This window comes from Chiloscyllium punctatum, chromosome 7, assembly GCF_047496795.1.
Source record: "Chiloscyllium punctatum isolate Juve2018m chromosome 7, sChiPun1.3, whole genome shotgun sequence".
In the NCBI taxonomy this organism is placed as follows: Eukaryota; Metazoa; Chordata; class Chondrichthyes; order Orectolobiformes; family Hemiscylliidae; genus Chiloscyllium; species Chiloscyllium punctatum.
The window spans coordinates 90,359,761-90,387,682 of NC_092745.1; the positions used below are offsets into that span (position 1 = coordinate 90,359,761).

At 39.6% G+C, this 27,922-nt stretch overlaps 1 protein-coding gene across 1 annotated transcript in view; it reads right to left on the bottom strand.

Annotated features, from left to right (window-relative positions):
• Positions 1-430: 430 nt before the first annotated feature.
• The window catches only part of ttc39a (tetratricopeptide repeat domain 39A), a 104,299-nt gene continuing 76,807 nt past the window's right edge, over positions 431-27,922 (bottom strand). Inside the window, exons 14-18 of the mRNA XM_072574274.1 lie at positions 23,140-23,260; positions 20,803-20,914; positions 19,854-19,968; positions 18,537-18,653; positions 431-3,868 (exon numbers count right to left, since the gene is read on the bottom strand). Of these exons, the coding sequence (XP_072430375.1) occupies positions 3,751-3,868; positions 18,537-18,653; positions 19,854-19,968; positions 20,803-20,914; positions 23,140-23,260 (583 nt within the window). The 3' untranslated portion in view covers positions 431-3,750. The remainder of the gene's footprint in view (positions 3,869-18,536; positions 18,654-19,853; positions 19,969-20,802; positions 20,915-23,139; positions 23,261-27,922) is intronic.

Here is a 27,922-nt window from a genome sequence, read left to right on the forward strand (position 1 = left end):
CGATTTTAAGTTCATATAAAAGGAGCTCCATAATGCCTACTTGCAGGGAGTGATCTCCCTCGGGCAAGATATGATGACAACTTTGCGCAAAGTCAACTTGTGGAAATATTCATGTCTTCATGGCTTCCAGACTCCCTTAATCTAGTGCTCTCTGGTCTAGAGAGATGATGCAAATTTGCTGCCTGTTTTCTTTACCAATGCCTATTCACCCATCATCATTGTTATTGCTAAGTTACATTGGATGCTGGTCCACCACCTGAGTTTTAAAAATGTGCCTTTCCTTTGGATAATTTTGCTCTAATTAAAGGTGTTATAATAATATAAATATTTCTAACAAAAACTGACAAATAATGACTTAAAAGAAAAATCAGGAAAAACATAGCTATACATCTAATTCTTAAACATTTTATCATTAAACAATATGGAAAGAGTCTTCATTTACTTAGTTCTGAATCCAGCAGAACATCAGCGTCAGAATTCAAATAAACATGTTACAGCAAAATACAATGATCATTTCTGAGATGAACTCAAATTTCAGACTAAAATGCTTTTGTGTTCTAAATTAGCTGTACAAATTGGAGGATAAGATTTAAAAAAATAAATATAATGAACTGCAAAAATATTACACAAGAACAGGAAAATGTGACCAATTGAAAATTGAGACAATAAATGGAATATTTCAATTGATATTGTTAACTGTTTTCTCATTGCAGCAATGTGTAGCTATTGTTACCTTTGACCAGATTACAAAAGCAAGCATTTATTTCATAAAATCTTAACGTAAATCTTTGTAAATGATTTTCATTTACATTTTTGTAAATTAAAGGCCTCTTGAGGCTATGTATCATGCAGTTAATAGCAGTCATCAGTTAACAGCGTAAAGCCAACTAGCCTTGTCTTTGAAATCAGGGCTATTACCAATAATGCAACTAAAAATTTAAACAGTTGCCAATCCCGTCCCACAAAGGTCCTACAGTTCTTAGGGACACTTCTGTAAGGAATGCAGAAGAAAACTTTTTAATTAGGCTTTCTTTGAAAGAAAGGTTCTTAAATTTGTAAACATTCTTGTACAAATATTGGTAATGGGGCAACTGGAATTGTGTGTTATATGATGTTTTCTTTTTTTTTTGTGTGGGATGTGGCCATTGCTGGTAAGGTCAGTATTTCCTGCCCATGCCTAATTGCCTTTGAACGGAGTGACTTGCTAGACCATTTCAGAGGACAATTTAAGAGTTACATCTGTCACATAAGCCAGACCAAATAGCAGTGTCAGATTTCCTTCCTTAATGAAAGTCATTTCTTCTTATAATAATTGGTGATTGTTGTCATTGTCATCATTTTAAGTGAATTGACCGTGGTGGGATTTAAACCGCTTCCCCAGAGTTTTGGCCCGGTCCTCTAAAATACTAGACCCCACTGGCTGAGATCACCATTAAGGTGCTACTTTCTCAATCTCACCCTTTGCTTCAGGTATAGTGACCCTCGGGTGAAACTCGCCATCAGTTGTTTCGCTTGGAGAGCAATGTTGAACTATGGTGATTACTACTACGGCTAGTCCAGTAATATTGCCACAATGCAACAAGTTTTCCTTCACTTATTATGTAATCGTTAAGAATATAACTCAACCAGTCTTTTCCACATCAGGGTTTTGCGGGATCAACAAACTCTCAATAAAGTGACAGTCTCATTCAGAGAACATTGAATATGGTGTACAAGAATTGAGGGAAGAAAAAATTAGCTGTTGTGACAGACATTTCTCACTTTGATAAATGCAAAATTGCATACTCCCAATTGTATTAATTATCAACTGTTCCCTATAGATATGTTCCCATTTTGAAATTAGAATGAGCCTTAGAACGTTCGGTATGCACACCCAATTCTTCAGGATCACTTACATTCGATTAGCATAGGCTTATGAGAATTAGATATTGAAATGACAAGGCTGGATTGTGTGATGCTTCATAGATTATTTAAGTCTGAGAGCTTGGAGAAAAGGAGTAGCATGCATTTAAGTTGCGCAGAAGTAGGATTAGGCTGGATATTAAACATCAGTTCTTTTCCCATAGACTGTTGAATCTTTGGACAATTATGTCAACTGGTACAGTGTGCACTGATGCTCATGTAACTAATGAGAGATAACTGTCCAGTTCATGACTGGGGTAGAGTTCAATCATATAAAAATAGATTCACAATTTATGTAAGAATAGTGGAATTTTCTAAAATTTTGTAATTTTCTACGTCTCATGGCATATTGTAGATTTTGAAAATGAGAAAACGTAACTTATTCCTTGGATAATTGGTAACATAAATATTTACTTAACTGCAAAACTTCATATAAGTATTTTAAGCCATGGAGAAAAGTAACATTTTACTGCAATGCCACCACTCATTCATAGTACTGCAATGAAAGCATTTGATGTAGGAATTTTGAGTGCTTTACTTGTTAATATCCCCTATTTTAAGAGCATGTAATTCTGAGTATGAAAATGATTGATATGGACTTTGATAATCACTGCTGAACATCTTAGTCCTGCTTCCACCAAATGAACAGGAGCATGACCTTTCTGAATCCAATTTCCACCAGTTAGTGGCCACATTGATACTAACTTGATTTACCTGCTGTAAGTGTTGGATGGTTTAATATATTTACATTGATCATGCAGAATAGAAGTAATTTGTGAATTCATTATAAATTGTGATAAAGTGAACTTTTGACAAAAATATGAAAGACTAAATGCAAAACAGTGCAGACGCTGGAAATCTGAACAGCACAATGTTGGAGAAACTCAACAGGTCTGGCATTTAAAAGTATCCTTTTAGCAAATTATTATTTTAAGGAAAACTGAACCTATGTATGTATTTATGTTCACAACTTCAAATGCCTTAAGTACAATTTAAAGAGGATTAAGTTATAATAGGTAATTGTATTATAAACTAGACATGAACTGCTTTTAACACTTGCTTTTGTGGTGAAACAGGCTTCCTGTGTTGCAACCAATATCTTTGTGATTGATAATAATGGAACTGTTTTGCACTGTTTTCCCAATTTAAGTACTGAATTAGTTTTAAATAAACTAAAGAAAAAAATGGATGCTGGAAATTTGAAAGGAAAACGAAGTGCTGAAGAAATTATTTCCCTACAGATCAAACAGTTAACATTTCAAGTGCAAACTTACTCTAGTACAGAATCTTTTTCCTCTTTGGATTGTATTAATGAGTAGCTTTGTTAAGAACTTTTGTAGACTTTGGTGTTGATTGATACACAAATTTGGAGAGATGGGGTATTAAAATGTATCTGTGGTTGTGGCTTCCATGGATCCATGTTTTGTGGAAATGTAGTTCCAAACAGAATTCTACATATAAATACTTACCTGTATAAAAATGTAAATGATTGTGATGTAGATCACCAAAACAATAATTACATGTCCTTCAGAGAAAGTGAGTGTGCACGTAACCCATGTGAACCTGATTATTGTGACTCTGTACTATAGTAAGTTGCAACAGATTACCATTAGAAATACATAGCAGGTCTGGCAGCAACTGTGGAGAGAGGAGAAGAGTAAATGCTTCAAGTCAAATATGACTCTTCAGAACTGGAGTTTTTCCAGTACTTTGTTTTATTTCAGATTTCTAGAATCTGTTGTGTTTTGCTCCTATTTTAGATTTATCAGTGGATGTAGCTTTTATGTACAAAGAGGGAAACATTTGCTTGTCTTTTGTAGTTCTCCTGTATCAATAATTTAAGCAGTTTTAAGGTGTAGAAGGTAATGATTGCTTTCCATTGTGTGTACGAGATTTTGCTTTGAGAAGAGCAGCCTGAATTCGAAAATGCGTTCTTGACTCCATTGAATAATTCTTGTAGTTTTGCCTGGAAAAGAAAATTTCAGAACAATTCACTACAGGTTGTTCTGCTATAATGCAAATTCACTGTAACATTATAATTACATCACCAACATTTTAAGCACTGTTTCTAAAGTGTGATTTTTTTCTATGAATGTGAGGTTGCACAAGAACGCAACCATTGCATTATAGAAGGACTATTTGTATTTGAAAATATTTATCCAGAGGTTAACAATTTAAAACAATGTGGCAAATATGCAGAAATCATATTATGACTTAATACACTTTGGAAAGATAAAATGTTTCTTTACACTGCCTCCACTTTACTTACTTCTTTGGAACATCACTTCTCATTGCTCTATATTATGCTTTTAAACCACTAAAATAACCAAACTTCTGAGATTGGCAGTGCTAGCTGAATAGATCTGACTGCACTAACAACCAATTGGTGGTAACTGATCAAACTTATAACATTTCTGTTGCTTTCTCTACGGCAACTTCTCAACAAATCGAGGCAACTTGCAAACCAATCACCCTATTTTTCCTGTTTTAAAATGATTTTAGAAATTTGACATTCTTACAGTTATCTTGATGAGTACAAGATTAAAAGCTTTGGCAGTACGTCTCTTTTTAGCAATAAATTGGATTACCTTTGTATGGTTCTACTATTCACCAGTAGGGTATAACACTATGAAAATCAACTCCTTACAACAAACTGAGATCTTTTTAAATTGAAATGGTGGCAGATGAGTTAATTCCAACTTCAGAAAATTTCAACTGACTATAACCTGTAGACGATCTTTTTTTCTTCTGCAGATATCTAAACGTGTTTACTAATCACACCAAGTCCTTTGTAATATATATTACATAAGGTTATGCCTATAGAGTGAGAAGAGACTTGCATAAATTTTTATTCATTTCATGGAGAAATGTCTATCCTAAATTTATATTAACTTGAATACCCCTGTCATTTTCCATTGAATTTAAAGAACTTTGCATTGAAGACATTTTTAATACTCTCATGAGACATAGACTATGCTACCTCTCCAACATTTATTGCCCATTGCTACTTCACCTTAAGAAAGAGGCTGCTGAGCTGCTTTCTTGAACCACTACAGTCCGTATGCTGTAGGTAGATGGACAATATTGTTAGTGAGGGAGTTCTTGGAATTTGACCCAGTGACAGTGAAGGAATGGGGATATATTTTTAAATCAGAATTGAGAGTGGCGTAGAGGGTAACTTCCAGGTGGTATTGTTCCTAAATATCTACTGCCCTTGCCCTTTTAGATGGAAGTGGTATAGGTTTGGAAGGTGCTGACTACCTTCTCCCCAGCAACCCCCCCGCGCCCCCCCCCCCCCCCCCCATTTATCTCTCCACCCTGGAGGTTCCCTGCCTCCATTCTTGATGAAGCGCTTTTGCCCGAAATGTAGATTTTCCTGCTCCTCGGATGCTGCCTGACCTGCTGTGCTTTTCCAGCACCACTCTGATCTAAACTCTGGTTTCCAGCATCTGCAGTCCTCACTTTTGCCCACATGGGACTATGATGTTATTTATGGTCATTGCAGAGACTTAGTTGAGAGAGGGACGAGATTGGCTGCTCAACGTTGCAGGGTTTTGTTGTTTTAGATGAGATAGAGAGGAGGATAAGAAGTGGAGGAGTTGCATTATTAATCAGGGAGAATGTTACATCTACACTTAGAGAGGATTTGCTGAAGGGCTCATCCACTGAGTCAATATAAGTGGAGCTCAAAAATAAGTTGGGTGCAGAAACTCTGATAGGATTATACTATAGACCCCCCCGTCAGCTACCAAGACATTTATAAACAAATATCTAGGTGATGATGGGAAGGTGCAATAAAAACAGCGTTACCTTCCTCAGTATTGACCCTTAGAGCAAGAAATCTTAGGGCGGAATTTAAGTGCATCCAAGAGGGTTTCTTGAAATAGTATGCCAATAGTCCAACTAGAGGAGGAGCCATACTGGATGTTGTAATAGCTAATGAACTTTGGCCAGGTAACTGACCTTTCGGTGGGAGAGCAGTTTGGAAACAGTGATCATAACCCCTTAAGTTTTAAGATGGCTATGAACAAGGATAAGTCAGGACCTTGTGGGAGGTTCTAAACTGGGGAAAACAAACTAAGTCAGTATTTGGGAGGAGCTGTTATCAGGCAAGTCCACATTTGACATTTAGGAACTGTTTAAAATTAGCATGTTCCCATAAGGGTGAAAGACAAGGACGGCAAGTTATGGGACCTTGGATAATGAGGGAAGTTTTGAATTTGGTCAAAACTTAAAAAAAATAAGCATATGTAAAGTTTGGAAAGCTAAAATCAGATAGGGCTCGTGAAGAATATAAGGAAAACGGGAAAGTACTCAAGCAGAGAATTAAAAGAGCAAGAAGGGGTCCTGAAATGACCTTGGCAAGTAGAGTTCAAGAGAATCCCAAGGCGTTCTATAAATTCTTGTTTTTAAAATGTATGATAAATAGGAAGAAGGTAGGACCACTCAAGGATAAAGGAGAGAACTTGAGCTTGGAGGCAGAGAATGTGGGTGAGATCCTAAAGGAGTACTTTGCATTGGTATTCACCCAGGAAAAGGATAGGGAGGATTGAGAAATTAGTGTGGAGCATGCTAATGTGCTAAGACATTTTGAGATCAAGAAAGAAGTGGTGTTGCATCTCTTCAAGATCATTTAAGGTGGATAAGACCCCAGGGTTGATGGTATCTACCTCAGGTTACTGAGAGACGCAAGAGGGGAGATTGCTTGTGCCTTGACCAAGATCAATGTGTCCTCTCAAGCCATTGGAGAGATTCTGGAGAACTGGCGAGTAGCTAATGTTGCTCCCCTGTTCAAGAGGGGAAACAGAGAGAATCCAGGAAACGACAGACTGGTGAGTCTCACATTAGTTGGGAAGCTATTGGAGAGAATTCTTAGAGATAGGATTCTCATACCCATTTGGCGAAGCATGGCCTAATTAGGGACAGTCAGCATGTCTTTGCGCAGGGCCGGTTATTTCTTACTAACTTGATTTAAGTTTTTGAGATAACAACAAAGGTGATTGAGGGTAGAGTAGTGGACATTGTCTACATGGATTTTAGTAAGGCTTTTGACAAGGTCCCTCATGATAGGCTCATCCAGAAGATTCAGAGGTATGGTGACTTGGCCATGTATATTCCGAATTGGCATCCCATAGAAGGCAGAAGAGTGGTGGAAGGGTACGTTGCAGACTGGAGTTCCATGACCAGCTGTGTTCTGCAGAGATCTGTATTGGGACCTCATAAATGACTGAGATGAAAATGTAGATGGGTGTGTTGGTAAGTAAGTTTGCAGACAATACAAAGATCAGTGAAGTTGTGGATAGTGTAGATGGTTGTCAAAGGATACAGCGGGATATAGATCAGTTGCAGATATGAGTGGAGCACTAACAAATAGAATTAATCCAGAAAAGTGAGAGGTGCTGCACTTTGGGAGATCAAACGATAAAGAAAAGTACATAGTTCATGGCAGGATTTTGAATAACATTGATGAAAGAAGGATCTTGAAAGTGGCCATGTAAGTAAACAGAATGGTAAAGGAGGTGTATGGCATGCTTTCCTTTATTGGTTGAGGAATTGAGTACATGAGTCAGGATGTCATGTTACAGCTTTGTAGGACTTTAGTTAGGCCACACGTGGAGTATTGTGTTAAATTCAATTTTGAGGTATTTTAGGTATTGTAGGTGATTTCCTCAAATTCCAGGAACAGCAATTACTGTTTTATATGCTGTTGCATTGTTTTGGAACTTTGGGGAAAAAAAAGTCAAAACAGCAGCAGTTTTAAAAGGGAGAAGAGCAGACAAAGGAAGCACATGGTGAGGACAGTGCAGGAGAGAGAGAGAGAGAGAGAGAACGAACGAACAAATGAGAACCTGCACAGTTGCTACCTTTGCTGTTTGAATTAGTGTATCGCTGGACATCGGAGTGCATCTGGGAATATTAACAAAGTGAAATTCACAACTAATATTGAAGGAACTGTTGGGTGAAGTTCACAGCACAGAAGTTAATTGTTTTAAGTCTGTCCAAGAGAGAGGCTGCAGTAGTGATTATAGTGGATTCTTTCTTGATTATGTTTTTTGGAGATAAGTCTCTTGATTAAACTTAAAATATCAGCCATAGCTATTAATTTAAGCTAAAGCAATGTTTGTAGAGAAATAAGAAGGTGTTATTTTCTGGGTCTGTAGATTGTGAAGGAGAAAAAGTGGCCTTTGCAGTGATATGTACTACTTGTCAGATTTGGGAGTTTAAAGAGAGTTTAAGGGTTACTGCGGATTATATCTGCCATAAATGCTGTTGGATGCGAACCTTATCAGATCGAGTGGATCGGTTGGAGAGACAGATAGAAGCGATGAGGAATTTGCAACAGCAACAGTATGTGATGGATGGCAGTTATAGGAAGGGGGGAAAGTCTCAGATACAGTCACATAGATGGGTTAACTCCAGGAAGGGTGAAAGAAGTCAGCACCTAGGGCAGGAGTCTTTTGTGGATATACCCATTTCAAACGGGTATGCTGTTTTGGAAAATGTAGGGGTTAATGGGATTCTCAGGGGAGCGTAGCACGAACAGCCAAATTTCTGGTATTGAGACTGGCTCTAATACAACGAGGGGTACGTCGGCTTCCAAGAGATCAATTGAGTTCGGGGATTCTGCAGTCAGAGGTACAGACAGACATTTCTGTGGCCAGCAGCAAAAAAGCAGAATGGTGTGTTGTTTCCCTGGTGCCAGGATCAAGGATGTCTCAGAGAGGGTGCAGAAGCAGGAGGTCATTGTCCACATTGGAACCAACAATATTGGAAGGGAAAAGGTTGAGACTCTGAAGGGAGATTACAGAGAGTTAGGCAGAAATTTAAAAAGGAGGTCCTCAAGGGTAGTAATATCTGGATTACTCCCAGTGCTACGAGCTAGTGAGGGCAGGAATAGGAGGATAGAGCAGATGAATGAATGGCTGAAGAACTGGTGTATGGGAGAAGGATTCACATTTTTGGATCATTGGAATCTCTTTTGGGGTAAAAGTGACCTGTACAAGGACGGATTGCACCTAAATTGTAAGGGGACTAATATACTCGCAGGGAAATTTGCTAGAACTGCTTGGGAGGATTTAAACTAGTAAGGCGGGGGGGTTGGGACAAAGGGAGATAGTGAGGAAAGAGATCAAACTGAGATGGGTACAGCTGAGAACAGAAGTGAGTCAGTCAGGGCAGGCAGGGACAAGGTAGGACTAATAAATTAAACTGCATTTATTTCAATGCAAGGGGCCTAACAGGGAAAGCAGATGAACTCAGGTCATGGTTAGGAACATGGGACTGAGATATCATAGCAATTACGGAAACATGACTCAGGGATGGGTGGGACTGGCAGCTTAATGTTCCAGGATACAAATGCTACAGGAAGGATAGAAAGGGAGGCAAGAGAGGAGGGGGAGTGGCCTTTTTTAAAAGGGATAGCATTACAGCTGTGCTGAGGGAGGATATTCCCGGAAATACATCCAGAGAAGTTATTTGGGTGGAACTGAGAAATAAGAAAGGGATGATCACCTTATTGGGATTGTATTATAGACACCCCCCCCCCCCCCAATAGTCAGAGGGAAATTAAGAAACAAACTTGTAAGGAGATCTCAGCTATCTGTAAGAATAATAGGATAGTTATGGTAGGGGATTTTAACTTTCCAAACATCGACTGGCACTGCCATAGTGTTAAAGGTTTAGATGGAGAGGAATTTCTTAACTGTGTACAAGACAATTTTCTGATTCAATATGTGGATGTACATACAATAGAAGGTGTAAAACTTGACCTACTCTTGGGAAATAAGGCAGGGCAGGTGACTGAGGTGTCAGTGGGGGAGCACTTTGGGGCCAGCGACCATAATTCTATTCGTTTTAAAATAGTGATGGAAAAGGATAGACCAGATCTAAAAGTTGAAGTTCTAAATTGGAGAAAGGCCAATTTTGACGGTATTAGGCAAGAATGTTCAAAAGCTGATTGGAGGCAGATGTTCACAGGTAAAGGAAAATGGGAAGCCTTCAGAAATGAGATAACAAGAATCCAGAGAAAGTATATTCCTGTCAGGGTGAAAGGGAAGGCTGGTAGGTATAGGGAATGCTGGATGACTAAAGAAATTGAGGGTTTGGTTAAGAAAAAGAAGGGAGCATATGTCAGGTATAGACAGGATAGATCAAGTGAATCCTTAGAATATAAAGAAAGTAGGAATATACTTAAGAAGGAAATCAGGAGGGCAAAACGGGGCCATGAGATAGCTTTGGCAAATAGAATTAAGGAGAATTGAAAGGGTTTTTACAAATATATTAAGGACAAAGGGTAACTAGGGAGAGAATAGGGCCCCTCAAAGATCAGCAAGGCGGCCTTCGTGTGGAGCCACAGAAAATGGAGGAGATACTAAATGAATATTTTGCATCAGTATTTACTGTGGAAAAGGATTTGGAAGATATAGACTGTAGGGAAATAGATGGTGACAACTTGCAAAATGTCCAGATTACAAAGGAGGAAGTGCTGGATGTCTTGAAGCGGTTAAAAGTGGATAAATCCCCAGGATCTGATCGGGTCTACCCGAGAACTCTGTGGGAAGCGAGAGAAGTGATTGCTGGGCCTCTTGCTGAGATATTTGTATCATCAATATTCACAGGTGAGGTGCCGGAAGATTGGAGGTTGGCAAACATGGTGCCACTGTTTAAGAAGGGTGGTAAAGACAAGCCAGGGAACTGTAGACTGGTGAGCCTGACCTCGGTGGTGGGCAAGTTGTTGGAGGGAATCCTGAGGGACAGGATGTACATGTATTTGGAAAGGTAAGGACTGATTAGGGATAGTCAACATGGCTTTGTGTGTGGGAAATCATGTCTCACAAACTTGATTTGAGTTTTTTGAAGAAGTAACAAAGAAGATTGATAAGGGCAGAGCGGTAGATGTGATCTATATGGACTTCAGTAAGGAGTTCGACAAGGTTCCCCATGGGAGACTGATAAGCAAGGTTAGATCTCATGGAATACAGGGAGAACTAGCCATTTGGATACAGCACTGGCTCAAAGGTAAAAGATAAAGGGTGGTGGTGGAGGGTTGTTTTCAGTGGAGTGCCACAAGGATTGGTACTGGGCCCTCCATTTTTTGTCATTTACATAAATGATTTGGATGTGAGCATAAGGGGTACAGTTAGAAAGTTTGCAGATAACACCAAAATTGGAGGTGTAGTGGACAGCGAAGAAGGTTACCTCAGATTACAACCGGATCTGGATCAGATGGGTGAATGGGCTGAGAAGTGGCAGATGGAGTTTAATTCTGATAAATGCGAGGTGCTGCATTTTGGGAAAGCAAATCTTAGCAGGACTTATCCACTTAATGGTAAGGTCCTAGGGAGTGTTGCTGAACAAACAGACCTTGGAGTGCAGGTTCATAGCTCTTTGAAAGTGGAGTTGCAGGTAGATAGGATAGTGAAGACGACATTTGGATTGCTTTCCTTTATTGGTCAGAGTATTGAGTACAGGAGTTGGGAGGTCATGTTGTGGCTGTACAGGACATTGGTTAGGCCAAAGTTGGAATATTGCGTGCAATTCCGGTCTCCTTCCTATCGGAAATATGTTGTGAAACCTGAAAGGGTTCGGAAAAGATTTACAACGATGTTGCCAGGGTTGGAAGATCTGAGCTACAGGGAGAGGCTGAACAGGCTGGTGCTGTTTTCCCTGGAGTGTCAGAGACTGAGGGCTGTCCTTTATAGAGGCTTACAAAATTGAGGGGCATGGATAGGGTAATTAGGCAGTCTTTTCCCTGGGGTCGGGAGTCCAGAACTAAACGGCATAGGTTTAGGGTGAGAGGGGAAAGATATATAAGAGACACAAGAGGCAAATTTTTCACGTAGAGGGTGGTACATGTATGGAATGAGCTGCCAGAGGAAGTGGTGGAGGCTGGTACAATTGCAACATTTAAGAGGCATTTGGATGGGTATATGAATAGGAAGGGTTTGGAGGGATATGGGCCGGGTGCTGGCAGGTGGGACTAGATTGGATTGGGCTATCTGGTCTGCGTGGATGGGTTGGACCAAGAATCATAGAAACATCGATGATTCTACATTACAGGAATGATTTAGAAGCTTTTGAGAGGTTTACCAAGATGCTGGCTGGATTAGAGGGAATGAGATCGAAGGACAGGCTAGAAAAGCTTGAGTTATTTTCTCTTGAGTGGCAGAGGCTGAGGGGAGACTTGATAGAAGTGTATAAAATTAAGAGATATGTAGATAGGGTTGACATTTTTAATATTTTTACCCAGAGTTCAAATGTCTGATACTCAGGAGGAAAAGGAAGCACTTTTAAGGTTAGAGGGGAAGTTGAAAGGACATGTGAGGGGCAGGTTTTGTTTTCTAACACAGCAGTAGGAGTCTAAATGCTCTGCTGGTTGGGGGGGTGCGGTGGTGATGGAGGATACAATAAAGCCATTTAAGGGACTTTTAACTAAACACTGTGGTATGCTAATGAAGGTGGGATCAATTAACTAGGCTGCTGTATGGTGGGCAGGCATTTGGGGTTGAAGAAGGTCAGTGATTTGCCATTCAAGCTTCTGATCTGCTGCCATTAGCTCAGTATTGGACTCTGGCTGGTCTAGTTCAAGTTCCACACCACTCATGCTTTGGTCACGGGCTAAGGATACAGGGTAGGCAATTTAGGACCAAAATGAGGAGAGATTTCTTTGGCCAGAATGGCAAGTCTGTGAAGTTCTCTGCCACGGAGTTGTTGGGGCCAAAAATATTGAATGCATTCAAGAAGGAGTTACATACAGTTCTTGGGGTTAAAGGAATCAAAGGATATGGGGAAAGACCAGGAACAGGGTACAGAGTTGGATGCTCAGCCATGATCATACTGGATGGCAGAGCAAGCTCAAAGGGCTGAATGGCGGGTAAGAAATTTAACGGCTTTCCAATCGAGCTTCTGATTTTTTTCTCCTTACTCCAACTCAAGACACAAAACTAAACTTTCATAATGATGATTTCAAATGCAGCCAGCCTTTATTTGACTCATTCAATTTATAGCAATCCAGATGCTGTAGGTAGATCCACAATATTGTTGGGAGGGAGTTCCAGGCTTCTGACCCATTGACAGCCCTTTCATATACCCAAGCCAGAAGGGGGAGTGGTGTTCAAGGGGTTTTGCTGATAGTCATGTTCCCATATTATCTGCTGCCCTTGTCTTTCGAGATAGCTGCAATGTATCTTGTAGATAGCAGCACTACTGTCTACTGAGCGTTGGTCATTGAGGGAGAGAGTGAATGCTTGTGGATCTGGTGCCACTCAAACAGGTTGCTTTGTCCTGGATGGCGTCAAGCTTCTTGAGTGTTTTTGGAGCTGCAAGTAGAGAGTATTCCAACACACTCCCAACTTGGGCCATTTAGATGGTCAACAGGCTTTGGGAAGTCAGGAGATACAGTATTCCTAGCCTAACCTGCTCTTGTAGCCACTGTATTTATTTGGTGAGCCCAGTTCAGTTTCTGGTTAATGGTGGTCAAAAATCCTACAGCTCCCTTCCTCTCAGCATTAGGCTGTAGTTATTCAAGAAGGTATCTAAAATTACCTTCAAGGCCATTTGAGATGGCAAATGGTGGACAGAGATGCCCAAACGCTATGAATGAGTAGATACGACAATGGTAGAAGGGTCCTTAAGTGTGAGGCCTTGGGATTAGGGATGTATATATTACCAAATTGTTTCTTTTTTTTTGAAGTGAGTGAATATTTTTTTGTTCAGGGCACGTGAACATCACTAGGCCAGCATATATTGCAGGGTCTAGATTAGAATGGTGCTGGAAAAGCACAACAGGTCAGGCAGCATCCGAGGAGTAGGAAAATCAACATTTCGGGCAAAAGCCCTTCATCAGGGATAGGCTTTGCTTTTCTAACACCACTCTAATCTAGGCTCTGGTTTCCAGAATCTGCAGTCCTTGTTTTTACCCAGCATATATTGCACCAGAGAAGGTGATGGCAATAATCCATTTGCAATGATTTTGGTGCCAGGCAAAGTTTTGGGGATATCTGTAAAGTCTAAGCAGGTAGGGATGTGAAAGAGTCTTCACTGCTGGTACCGAGTGTTCCCTTTACAGCAATATATATCAACATTTGCTTACTGCCTCCAGACTAGACATCGCTGAATTCTTACGCTTACTATGCTTATCTGTTCCGTTAAAACTATACAGTAGCTTTTTACCAGTGAGTTTGTGAACACAAGTTCAGTTTAGTACATTATAGTATCTTCTCTCTGTGGTCACAAAAGTCAGCAGTGTTATTGTTCACACTGTTTACCCAAACTTGATATTTCTGGAGTCAAAACAGATCAAGTTCCTTGAACTTACTTTTGACATTTGAGGTTCACTGCTTATATGCTGTATTATAACAATTTGTGGTCCCCTCTACTGGGTGTAAGATTTAAACAACAACCACTAAGACCATAAGACATGTGAGCAAAAGTCAGGCCATTTATCCCATCCAGTCTGCTCCACCATTTAATCATGGCTGATCAGTTTCTCTAGGAGAAAGTGAGGACTGCAGATGCTGGCGATCAGAGCTGAAAATGTGTTGCTGGAAAAGCACAGCAGGTCAGGCAGCATCCAAGGAACAGGAGAATTGATGTTTCGGGCATGAGCCCTTCCTGCTTACTGAAGAAGGGCTCATGCCCGAAATGTCGACTCTCCTGTTCCTTGGATGCTGCCTGACCTGCTGTGCTTTTCCAGCAACATATTTTCAGCTCTGATAAGTTTCTCTACCCCATCCTCTCACTCTCTTCCCGTAATTCTTGATCCCATTGACAATCAAGAACCTATCTATTTCTTGCTTAAATATGCTCAATGACCTGGCCTCCATTGATGGTGAATTCCATAGATTCACCACTCTCTGGCTGAAGGAAGGTTCTCCTTATCTCTGTTCTAAAAAGGTCTTCCTTTTACTCTAAGGCTGTGCCCTTGAATTCAAGTCTCTCCTGCCAATGGAAATATCTTCCCAACATCCACTCTGTCCAGGCCATTTAGTATTCTGTAAGTTTCAATTAGATCTGCCCTCATCCTTCTAAACTCCATCAAGCATAGACCCAGAATCCTCAAAACATTCCTCATAAAGCTTTTCATTCCTGGGACCATTCTTGTGAATCTCCTCTGAACACACTCCAGGGCTAGTACATCTTTCCTGAAATATGGGGCTCAAAACTGCACACAATACTCAGAAATACATCCCTGCTTTTATATTCCAGTCCTGTCAAAATAAATACCATCAATGCATTTACCACCTTAACTACTATTACAACCTGGAAGGTTATGTGAGAGAATCCTGGACTAGACCTCCCAAGTCTCTTTGCACTTCAGACTTCTGAATTTTCTCCCCATTTAGAAAATGGTCCATGCCTCTACTCTTACCACCAAAATACATGACCTCATACTTTCCCACATTGTATTCTATCTGTCACTTCTTTGCCCACTCTCCTAACCTGTCCAAAACCTTCTGCAGCCTCCCTGCTGCCTGTTCCTCTACCTATCTTTGTATAATCTGCAAACTTAGCCAGAATGCGCTCAGTTCTTTCATCTGGATTGTTAATGTATAAAGTGAAAAGTTGTGGTCCGAACACAGACTTGTGGAACACCACTTCTCACTGCCTACGACCCTGAGAAGGACCCTTTTTATCCCCACTCTCTGCTTTCTGCCAGACAGCCAAGCTTCTATCCATTCTCACACCATAGGCCCTTATCTTACTCAGTAGCCTCCTGTGTGGCACCTTGTCAAAGGCCTTCTTGAAGTGCAGGTAGATGACATCCATTGGCTCTCCTTGATCTAACTTGCTTGTTATTCCCTCGAAGAATTCTAGCAGATTTGTCAGGCATGACCGACCCTTGATGTGACCATGCTGACTCTGCCCTATTTTATCATACACTTCCAAGTATTCAGAAATGTCATCCTTCACGCTGGATTAGAGGATCCAACCCACGACCGAGGTTAGCTTTATGGGTCTGTAATTTTCCACCTTCTGCCTTTTTAAAAATGGTTGTTACATTAGTGATTTTCTAGTCCTCTGGGACCCTCCTGGATTCTAGTGATTCCTAAAAGATCACTAACACCTCCACTATCTCTTCCGCTATCTCCCTTAGAACTCTGAGGTGTAGTCCATCTGGTCCAGGTGATTTATCCACCTTAAGGCCATTCAGTTTTTATAGCACCTTCTTCTTGTTGGTGGCCACCTTACTCAGCTCTGCCCCCTCTTGAATTTTTGGGAAATTTCTCATGTCTTCCACTGTGAAGACTGACGTGAAGTAATTTAGCCATTGCTTTGTTCCCCAAATTTTCCAGCAGCCCAATATCCATTTTTGCCTCTTTTGCCCTGTAGATCTCGAAAGAAACTTGTACAATCTTCCTTTATATTACTGGCTAGCTCACCCTCATGTTTAATCTTTGGGTTCATTCCTCAAAGCAATATCATGACCAATTTCAGTCAATCTGCTTCAACAAAGCTGGTCAGTTAACTGCCAGTCATAATCTAACTGCTGCATTCTCTGTAGCTACTTTTCCACTCTGTCCACTTTCAAAACCATCAGTGCCCTGATCAGTATAAAATGTTAGTATTTTTTCCTAAACGTCTCACCTTTATGACACTATTTTCAACAATACTCAAAAACAAATTGTTCTTAATTTAAGTAAGTTGGCTGACTTGTTTTCAATACTCAACTGTATGCAATCTGACATAGATTGAACCTGTCCATGTTGACCAGACATCCCAACCCAATCTAGACCCACCTGCCAGCACCTGACCCCTATCCCTCCAAACCCTTCCTATTCATATACCCATCCAAATGCCTCTTAAATGTTGCATTTGTATCAGCCTCCACCACTTCCTCTGGCAGCTCATTCCATACACGTACCACCCTCTGTGTGAAAAGGTTGCCCTTTAGGTCTCTCTTACATCTTTCCTCTCTCACCCTAAACCTATTCCCTCTAGTTCTGGACTCCCCAACCACAGGGAAGAGACTTTGTCTATTTATCCTATCCATGCCCCTCATAATTTTGTAAAATTCTAAGGTCACCCCTCAGCCTCCGAAACTCCAGGGAAAACAGCCACAGCCTGTTAAGCCTTTCTCTATAGCTCAAATCCTCCAACCCTGGCAACATCGTTGTAAATCTTTTCTGAACCCTTTCAAGTTTTACAACATCTTTCCGATAGGAAGGAGACCAGAATTGCATGCAATATTCCAACAATGGCCTAACCAATGTCCTGTACAGCCACAACATGACCTCCCAACTCCTGTACTCAATACTCTGACCAATAAAGGAAAGCATACCAAACGCCACCTTCACAATCCTAAATACCTACGACTCCACTTTCAAGGAGCTATGAACCTGCACTCCAAGGTCTCTTTGTTCAGCAACACTCCCTAGGACCTTACCATTAAGTGGATAAGTCCTGCTAAGATTTGCTTTCCCAAAATGCAGCACCTCGCATTTATCTGAATTAAACTCCATCTGCCACTTCTCAGCCCATTGGCCCCTTTAGTCCAGATCCTGTTGTAATCTGAGGTAACTTTCTTCGCTGTCCACTACATCTCCAATTTTGGTATCATCTGCAAACTTACTAACTGTACCTCTTATGCTCACATCCAAATCATTTATGTAAATGACAAAAAGTAGAGAACCCAGCACCAATCCTTGTGGCACTCCACTGGTCACAGGCCTCCAGTCTGAAAAACAACCCTCCACCAACATCCTCTATCTTCTACCTTTGAGCCAGTTCTGTATCCAAATGGTGAGTTCTCTCTGTATTCCATGAGATCTAACCTTGCTTATCAGTCTCCCATGGGGAACCTTGTCGACTGCTTTACTGAAGTCCATATAGATCACATCTACTGTTCTGCCCTCATCAATCCTTTTTGTTACTTCCTCAAAAAAACTCAATCAAGTTTGTGAGACATGATTTCTCATGTACAAAGCCATGTTGACTATCCCTAATCAGTCCTTGCCTTTCCAAATACATGTACATCCCGTCCCTCAGGATTCCCTCCAACAATTTGCCCATCACCGATGTCAGGGTCACTAGTCTGTAGTTCCCTGGCTTGTCCTTACCACCAATCTTAAACAGTGGCACCATGTTAGCCAACCTCCAGTCTTCCAGCACCTCATCTGTGAGTATCGATGATACAAATATCTCAATAAGAGGCCAAGCAATCACTTCTCTAGCTTCCCACAAAGTTCTCGGTTACACCTGATCAGGTCCTGGGGATTTATCCAGCTTTACCCGTTTCAAGACATCGAGCATTTCCTCCACTGTAATCTGGACATTTTGCAAGATGTCACCATCTATTTCCCTACAATCTGTATCTTCCATATCCTTTTCCACAGTAAATACTGATGCAAAATACTTACTTGTAGCTCCCCCCATTTTCTGCGGCTCCATACAAAGGCTGCCTTGCTCAGCTTCCTTTTAAATCCAAACTCTGTTGTCACCAGTAGAAGAGTGACATAGTGAAAGGTATCAACCCTTTCTAATTTGTTTGTAACAAATATTCATTTACTTTCCCTAAAACATATTGAATTAGGCTGTACTACTTCATCCACTCAACATATTTTAGAAGTATGGCTGGCCTTTCGGCAATATTGTCTCAACAAAGGTCGAGATTTTTAATTCTTAAATTTTCTTACTTTGCACTTTCCAGAATTTTTATTGCCTCATCATTTCTTCCTGTCTGCATGCAAATGAGACCATGTTCAAGTAATGCATTTGGAATCAAGTAATGATCATATTTGATCATCTGCTCTCTGAAACAAAGGGACAACAAATATCAGTTAATTTTAAATCAGCAAACATATTTAAGATCCACTATAACTATAATCAACTACCTAAACTCCATACAAATTCATCACCCTCAACAATCCTCTTTGTTGCCTCATCAAAACATTCATTCATGTTAATCAGATATAATCTTCTCTTAACAAATATGTTAAATATGGCTTTGATTAGCCCATTTTAAGGGTTCAAGTATTTTTCCTTTTTGTGACTTTCAGCTGTAATGGAAATTGGACTTCTATACCAACACTTTACTGACAAAACTCTATCATCATTGTTGAAATCAAAAGGAATTTTTAGAGATAATTTAACTCACCCTTGAGTTTATGGATTGCTTGGAATTTTGTTTCTCCATCTACACTATTTTGTCTGTCTTAATAGTGAATGAGTGTATATATTTTGGGGTTGCAAAAGGGGTATTTAAGTTGCATAGCAGTGGATTTTAATTCCTTTTTTTCTGCCATTTGTTCAAGTTAATTGATAAAATAAATAGCATTTTGGGATAAGTACATTTTGCGTTGGCTTGTTGAATTCTTGGGCCAACCTTCTCAGTTAAGTTGTGATACCATGCTTTCTGAATGAAAATTTATCGTGTCCCTCAGAATTTCTTCCAACAGTTTTCCTGTGGCTAATGTTAGGCTCACTAGGCTAAAATTACTGTCTACTCTTTTCTAGAAAATGGCACAATGATAACTTTCCTCCCGTACGCTATTTGAGGCCAGAGAGGATTAGAAAACTACTTTCTCTGCTGCTATTTCTTTTCCTTTAATGTAAGATACATTTCATTCAGGACTTTCAGTCAAATATGTCAAATGTGACTTTTAATTTCAGCTAATATTTCACATTCTTCCTCCGTTGAAATGTCTGTATGGTCATTTTCTTCTATTAAAACAAATACAAAAAATATCCATTAAGAATTTTCCCTCATTTGCTGAAGATACCTTCTTGCTCATTGAAAGGCCCAACTCGTTCATTTATCTATTTATAAAATATCTTAAGATTTTTCTTGTCAATACATTTCATACCTTCTCTTTGCTTCCTAATTTTGTCTTATATTTCACCTCTCCACTTAGTATATAAAGTTTTTCTTTCAACTGTATTGTGTCTTAGGTTTCCCCATTGAATTTGGAGAAAATACGCAGACTCTAAATTAGACTGTCAGTTTTACTTACTTTGTGTGAATCCAATGGAAGTATTGCTCTGCTTCTGAAAGTTTATCCAAGTGCTTCAGACAAAGACCTTTGAGTAGCTTCACCAAACACTGGTCATCTATGAGAAACTCCGTTACTGCAAATGAAAAGTTTTTTTTAAAACCTTTTGTGAAATAGATGCAAATTGTTTCATTTTTATTCTGATAATTTATTAATATTAAATAAAGAGAATGTTACGTTGCACAGAAAGTAGTACTTCACCCTTGTATCCTAAAGACACTGTTTATTTACATAGGACATTTAGCATCCTTACAATGCCCTTTAGTGCTTCATAGCTATTGAAGTGCAGTTGCTGTTGAAGTGAGGAAAAATTTGGGATCCAGTTTGTGCATGAAAAGGCCTGCGAGTCGTTCTGTAGTGTATTTCTGACGGTATGTTGCTTCAACTACCCCTGTATCTTCCAATTAGAAGATCTGGGCCAACATTCCTTAAGTCAGATCAGATGAGGGAAAGATTTTTTGTTTGAGAGTTTATAACCATATGATAATTTTCTAGTCACCTTTGTTGTTGTGATCTGGTTTATTTAAGAATTTGAATCTAGCTTTTAAAAATTCTTAAACTACCATGTGGGATTTGAACTTGCATTATTAGTCTAACCCTCTGGTTAGTCCAGTAGTATAACTATTATAATAGTGGAAAATGAAATTCCACAACATGAGTAGATTTCATATCACTCCCAAAGTTGAAAGCAGTGTGCCAGTCTCTGAAGAACAAAATTTTCTTTCACCATTGTGTATTATTAAAACCAATAGAAGCTCAAGATGTAAATATATATTTGCTCAAGGAATATCTGAAATCTTCAGATTTAAGTCATATGGCAGTTCCCTACTACTTTTCCATAATTATACAGGATTCTTACTGCTTTAATATAAGTTTAATTGGAGTTTCAGATTCTTCAGTTTGAACTTACCTGGGCCATTTTCAAGTGTTCTCTCGGCTTCATCAAGTGTCTCAAGCATACCTTCAGTCAGATCTTGATGTTTCCCAATCACTGTATAACCGTTCCAAATATACATCATTTCCTGAAATTATATTAACCAAATTACCTTTTGTATATTTTTACACACTAAATGCAGGTGATTCTTATAAAGTATTTTAACCAGAAATAAATTTCTAGTGGTTATCAAACTAGTTGCTGATCATTTGCATCTGTCATAGGGGGAATGATAAAACCTATTACTAAATAAGTTACAGCAAGGCACTTAACCTTGAATTTATCTATCAGGTAGCGTCAAGCTTGGTTTGTGAAAAAAAGTTTGACCGATCCATTGGAGTTCTTTGAGGAGGTAATATGCTTTGAATAAAGGGGAAACCAATGGATATATTGTACTTGGATTCCCAGAAGGCATTTGATAAAGAGCCACAAAGATTATTGTGGAAAGTAAAAGCTGATGGTGATGAGGTTTATATATTATCATTGATCAAAGATCGACTGGTTAACTGAAAGCAGTGTGTAGACCGAAATGGATCTTTGCAGGTTGGCAAAAATGTAACAAATGGTCCAACAAGTAACGATCCCAGCTGATGAAACTACTGGACAAGTCAGATCACAATTAAATCTATCTTTGCAGGTTTTATTTTTATTTAACTTTTGTTGATTTGTGGCCAGTTACTGAAACAAGGCTGCAGAATAAAAACAAACATTTTGAAACCTTTTAAAGCACATAGCACAACAAAATAATCCTATTACCAAAAGAGAAAATGCTGGAAAATCTCAGCTTTGACAAAGGGTCAGTTAGTCTTGAAACGCCAGCTCTTTTCTCTCCTTACAGATGCTGCCAGACCTGCTGAGATTTTCCAGCATTTTCTCTTTTGGTTTCAGATTCCAGCATCCGCAGTAATTTGCTTTTAAATAATCCTATTTCTTGTCACTGTTACAGAGACTCATCCAGAGAAATTACCTGTGTATCAGATTGTTCATTTAAACCAATTTTCCCCAGTTCTTCTTGTGAACTATGAATTCTGCTGGCGTGAATACTTTAAAAAACTGACAGCTTAGATTTTCTCAGCTTTTAACAACCTGCGGATTTCCAACCAAACTGCATTTTCCCTGAACTATCCCATATGCCTTTCTCGGACGTTATTTGTTTTCAACCCAAGTGAGGACCCCTCTGAACTACCCAAAGCTTTCCAATCCCTAGATTTCCTAAGTAACTGCTATATGACAAGCCTTATAAGGTCCTTAGAAAGACTACCCAACTATGTTTTTTTTTGATAAACTCTTCACAAAAGTAATCCAACCCTGTATGCCACAATTTTAAAATCCAAACTCTAAAAATGATCATTTTTATTTATAAATCAACCTATCTTATTGCAATAAGATAAAGGTATGGTTGCCAAATGTGCTGATGACACACATACGATATCAAATTGTGAAGTGGGCACAAGGTTGCTGCAGAAGGATACCAATAGGTTAACTGAACATCATTCATCAGATCTTTGCCCCCTCAATGCTGGAAAATGTGATATTTTGGCAAGGAAAAAATGTAGAATTTTGATTTATAGAGCGACCTGGCTTTTTTATATCATGAATCACAAAAGGTTAATGTGCAGGTATATCAAGAAATTAGGAAAGCTATTAAAAATGTTATCAGTTACTGCGATGGGGATCGAATATAAAAGTAGGGACACTGATGGGATCACATTATTGGCCACATTATTTATGTAAATGTGTTGAAGTGGTTAAAAGAACGTTTATCAGACTAATACCTGGAATGAGTGGGATGCCTTATACCTGCTGGAGTAGTAGGAGATGAATTTGATGGAGATATATTTGATCCTGAGGGGGTCTTGAGCCAAGGTGGACGTGGAGAGGATGTTTCCTCTTATGGAACTAAGCATTCTTGTTTAAAAATCAGGGCTTTCCCATTTGAAAAAGGAGATGATTTTTTTTCTGTGCACATAACTTTATACTTTATTATATTGATCACTGTAGAGTACAAGCAACATGAACTGAATTGGAGAAAATAAAGTGAGGAAAAGAACAGGAAAGAAAGAGAACAATGGACCTCAGTGCAGCAACTCCAAGGCAATAAAGGATGTGCGACAAATGTTCTCCTTGTCCATGACACCAACACCCGATTAAATATTACAGAAACAAAAGGAGGGGAGGAAGGGAGAGAATCAATTACAACAGATTTACACAATAATGAGAGTAGTTTTGTTCACAAAATTAATAAGAGGTGAAGCAAACAATAAATAGGCAAATTTCCTGAAGCCAAGCTATATTGTTGTATAATGTACTCACCAAAGCAGGTACTGGGAGTTTTATGGGATTCTGTGAAAGGTACCGTCGGGCCTTTCTGATTGCAAACTTTTCTGTTGGCAGAGACTTGCCAGCAATTTTCTGTTTCATGCTTGGCACTTTTCTGATGACAAAAATCATGTCAGGTATTGATGTATTACAATATTCTTCAATATTTTCCAAAATAGAGTTTATGCATTTGTTGTGTGAATACTCTTAAGTTCGAAAAGCAGAATAGCACATGATACCACTCTAGTATTCCATCACAGTAGTTCAATACAAGGATAAAAAGTATTCATTTATCATAGTAACCAAACCAGGATACGGTTTCAGGGATTTCAATCTCCTATAAGCAAACCTAGTTTTACCGCTGCTGTATGCTTTACTTTTCACCTTCCAAATCTAACTTGGCTGACCAGAAGAATAGTAAACCCATTGGGTCATGTCACAAACACACATTCCATGGCCAGATCCTCTAAGCTTACAGAACTATTTTCTCTCTTTAACAAAGAGGTTTAGAATCTTTAAAGCACAGAATATGCAGCTACTGCTGGAAACGTGTAGCATGGTTTGGTACCTATATGCTATACTGTACTGGAAGCGGCTACCTATTCAGGTAACCTGTGATTCTGAAGAGTAACTCATATAGTATCCTTATAAAGTAAAAGACAATACATGATTGAATTGAAATGAATTGCTGTGATAATGGTGTATTTCATTTGATAGTGATTGACACTACTTCAGAACGGAATATATTATGGAGTCATAGAGATATACAGCATGGAACCAGACCCTTCGGTCCAACTTATCCATGCCGATCAGATATCCCAACCCAATCTAATTCCACCTGTCAGCACCCAGCCCATATCCCTCCAAACCCTTCCTATTCATATGCCTATCCAGATGCCTTTTAAATGTTGCAATTGTATAAGCCTCCACCACTTCCTCCGGCAGCTCATTCTATACACGTATCACCGTCTGCGTGAAAACGTTGCCCCTTAGGTCTCTTTTATAACCTTACCCCTCTCAGAAACCCCAAGCTCTGGAGATGGGCAAGTCAAAAGGAATGAGTGGTAATCTGTGATTTTCACTACTCTGAAAAGTTGGCTCTTTGTTTTTCTAACATTATTAGGGAAATTCCTAATAACAGGTGTCTTCCAGGTTGGCTGCTCCCCCATTTCATTTAAATGATACACACACTGAAAAATATACCAAGGCTCAGCAGTAATACATGGGATGTGAATGCCATTGATATAGTCAACCTTAAACACAAATCCTAGCTGCCCAAGGACACTTTAAGAGTCAAGGCCAAATGAGATAAGGACGGTAGATTTTCTTCCCTAAAGGACATCCATGAACCAGATGTGTTTGTACCATAATCAACCAAGTGTTTGTTTGCCATTTGGCTAGATTTTAATTCCAGATTTTACTGAACTCAAGTTTCACCATTTCCTATGATTGAATTTAAATCCATGTTTAGGGTGTAGGTTTGCTCACTGAGCTGTAGGTTTGATATCCAGATGTTTCATTACCTGGCTAGGTAACATCATCAGTGACGACCTCCAAGTGAAGCGAAGCTGTTATGTCCTGCTTTCTATTTATATGTTTGTCCTGAATGGAGTTCCTGGGGTATGTGGTGATGTCATTTCCTGTTCACTTTCTGAGGGGTTGATAGATGGTATTTAGATCTGTGTATTTGTTTATGGCGTTGTGATTGGAGTGCCAGGCCTCTAGGAATTCTCTGGCATGTCTTTGCTTCGCCTGTCCCAGGATAGATGTGTTGTCCCAGTTGAAATGGTGTTTTTTTTCATCGATGTCTAGGGCTACGAGGGTCGTGTCTTTTTGTGGCTAGCTGGTGTTTGTGTATCCTGGTGGCTAACTTTCTTCGTTTGTGTGTGTTGGGATGGTTGCTGGTGTAGTTAAGTATTTGTACTTAAGTACAAAGACGTGCCAGAGAATTCCTAAGTACAAACACTTAACTACACCAGCAACCATCCCAACCCACACAAACGAAGCTGTATCAGAACACTATTCCAACGAGCCACCACACACTGCAGCACAGACAAACTACACAAAACAGAGGAGAACCACCTATACAACGTATTCAAGAAGAATGGATGCTCAAAAAAATACAGTCCGCAGATTCCTCAGGAACAAACCAAGACAAGCAGACCAAACACAGCCAGAAACCCTAACCACCTTACCATACATCAAAGAAGTCTCAGAAATGACAGCCAGACTACTAAGACCCCTCGGAATCCTAGTAACACATGAACCCACCAAACACTCTCAGACAAAAACTAACAAACTTAAAAGACCCAGTACAACCCATGGACAAAACCAACGTCATCTACAAAATTCCATGCAAGGACTGCCACAAACACTACGTAGGACAAACAGGAAGAAAGTTAGCCACCAGGATACACAAACACCAGCTAGCCACAAAAAGACATGACCCTCTCTCCCTTGTAGCCCTACACATTGATGAAAAAAAACACCATTTCAACTGGGACAACACATCTATCCTGGGACAGGCTAAGCAAAGACATGCCAGAGAATTCCTAGAGGCCTGGCACTCCAACCACAACGCCATAAACAAACACACAGATCTAAATACCATCTATCAACCCCTCAGAAAGTGAACAGGAAATGACATTACCGCAAACCCCAGGAACCCCATCCAGGACAAACATATAAATAGAAAGCAGGAGACAACAGCTTCGCTTCACTTGGAGGTCGCCACTGATGATGTTACCTAGCCAGGTAATGAAACATCTGCAGACCAAACCTACAGCTCAGCGAGCAAACCTACACCCTAAACCTCAACCTGAGCTACAATCCTTCACAAATCTTGCTTAAATCCATGTGTCTTGAACATTAAACTGGCATCCTGGATTACTACTACACAACTGCCTCCCAGTCTGGGAAAAATATGGGCTTAAATTTATAAATTAGCTGAAATATTAGTTGATTAAAACAAGACTCTTTTAAGTTGAAGATTGGATAATTTATTTAACTTTTTGTTGGGTTCTTCTTGATATTCCTTTAACTTTGTCCTATTATTGAAGGAATTATCCAAGCTTCTTTGATGTGCTAAAGTCCAAAGGGCTGCCACTAGGGGGAAGCACTCTACTGGAGGACTGTTACTCCTCAGTTTATAGCATAATTCTATTGAAACATGCAGAACTGATTCTGTTATCTGTCTAATTCAACACACCACCATGTACACCTTCCAGTGTTTCTGTTGCAGGCCTGCTACAGTGTTCCAGCAAGTTTCAGAACATGCTAGAAGAACATCTCATTTTCTCCCTCAGTCCCTGCAGTCTCTAAGACTCAAATCGATTTCAATAACATTAGAGCCTGATTCAATCCTTCCTTTTTTTTTAATCCATCTCACACCCAGTGCTGTTACAATATGAATTGCTTTTAGCACAGTTACCCTTTGTAACATACTTCTAGGCACATTATCATATTATATGGATTACAGCTCACCCAACCTCTCCCTTTCCCATCTTCCCTCTCACAAATTCACCTTCAGCATAAATACTTTTTTCCTAGCTGCTAACAAGTGCTTAAGAGGAGTCACTGGACTCAAAGTGTTAACTCTTTCTTCTCACAGATGTTACCAGAGCTGCTGAGTTTCCCATAATCTTTATGGATTTGCTTGCTAGAACCTGACTTTTGTTTGAAATCAACAGCATTTAAAACTGAAAGTTGGCTGGAAGTTTTAAAATAAGACACAGCTACAGAAGAATAGGAAAAACTGAGGTAAGTATCTTTGTAACACAATGGATCACATCTCGCATGGTGGTTTAATATTGGCAGTGGGCATACTGAAAGACTAAACCTGGACTAACCCTCTTAGGACATGCATCCTCACCACACAAAACAGGCTGAAGCCTCAAGGACAGATTCTTTACAACTGTTGAATGATTTGAACCTTGCTGAGTCAGTTGAGAAAATACGGTGCGATCAACAGAAATTAGATTCTCAATGTTCAGATGAAAAATTGTGATTCTCTAACCAAGTGGTGAACAGAGATGAGAATCTTGCTAGTGATCAATGAGCAGCCTAATTGCATCAATTTGAATGCACTGTACGCCATTATTACATAATCTTGACTCATTGATATTAGCTTCCTATTCTCCCATACACCGGATAGAAACTAATTGGCAAAAATTTCCAAAATGAAAGTCAGAACAGTTACTGGCAACTCCAGCTCACTCTTGTTCCCCTGTGTCTCCTTCTTGGATAGCAGTCCCAGTATCTGAGGCCACACTCTATGGGCCATGTCTGCTCATAATTCCTGTCCCTAGATATTGGCATCATCATACCCTCATGGCACATCATTGATCCGTTTATAATACAGCCTGACACTTCAATGCTGCACTTTGGAGCAAACTGACACCTTTCATTGAAATATCGCACTAGGACATAGGGACAGGCAAGCAACTCATCCATTGGATGAAGGAATATCTCAGCAATTGTCAGTTGTGCTCTTGATACTCACTTTGTGCCTACTTTGATGCTCAGAGGGTCTAAACCTTGCTGTGCCTATTTGCACTTTGCTTCTCTCTTGCCTTGCACAGAACAAAAGCTAAGTAGCTTGTTATAGTCATCAACAGTCATTAGTCAAAGGCTTTCTGGAAGGCACAGTGCTCTGTCAATTTCATACCACTGTCATGTGCCAGAAGCTTACACAGCAAGCACATTACATATGACTCAACTAAATGGCCATTTCTCAAAGACTAGTCTTCAGTCAAAGGAGACACCCTTCAGCCAGGGC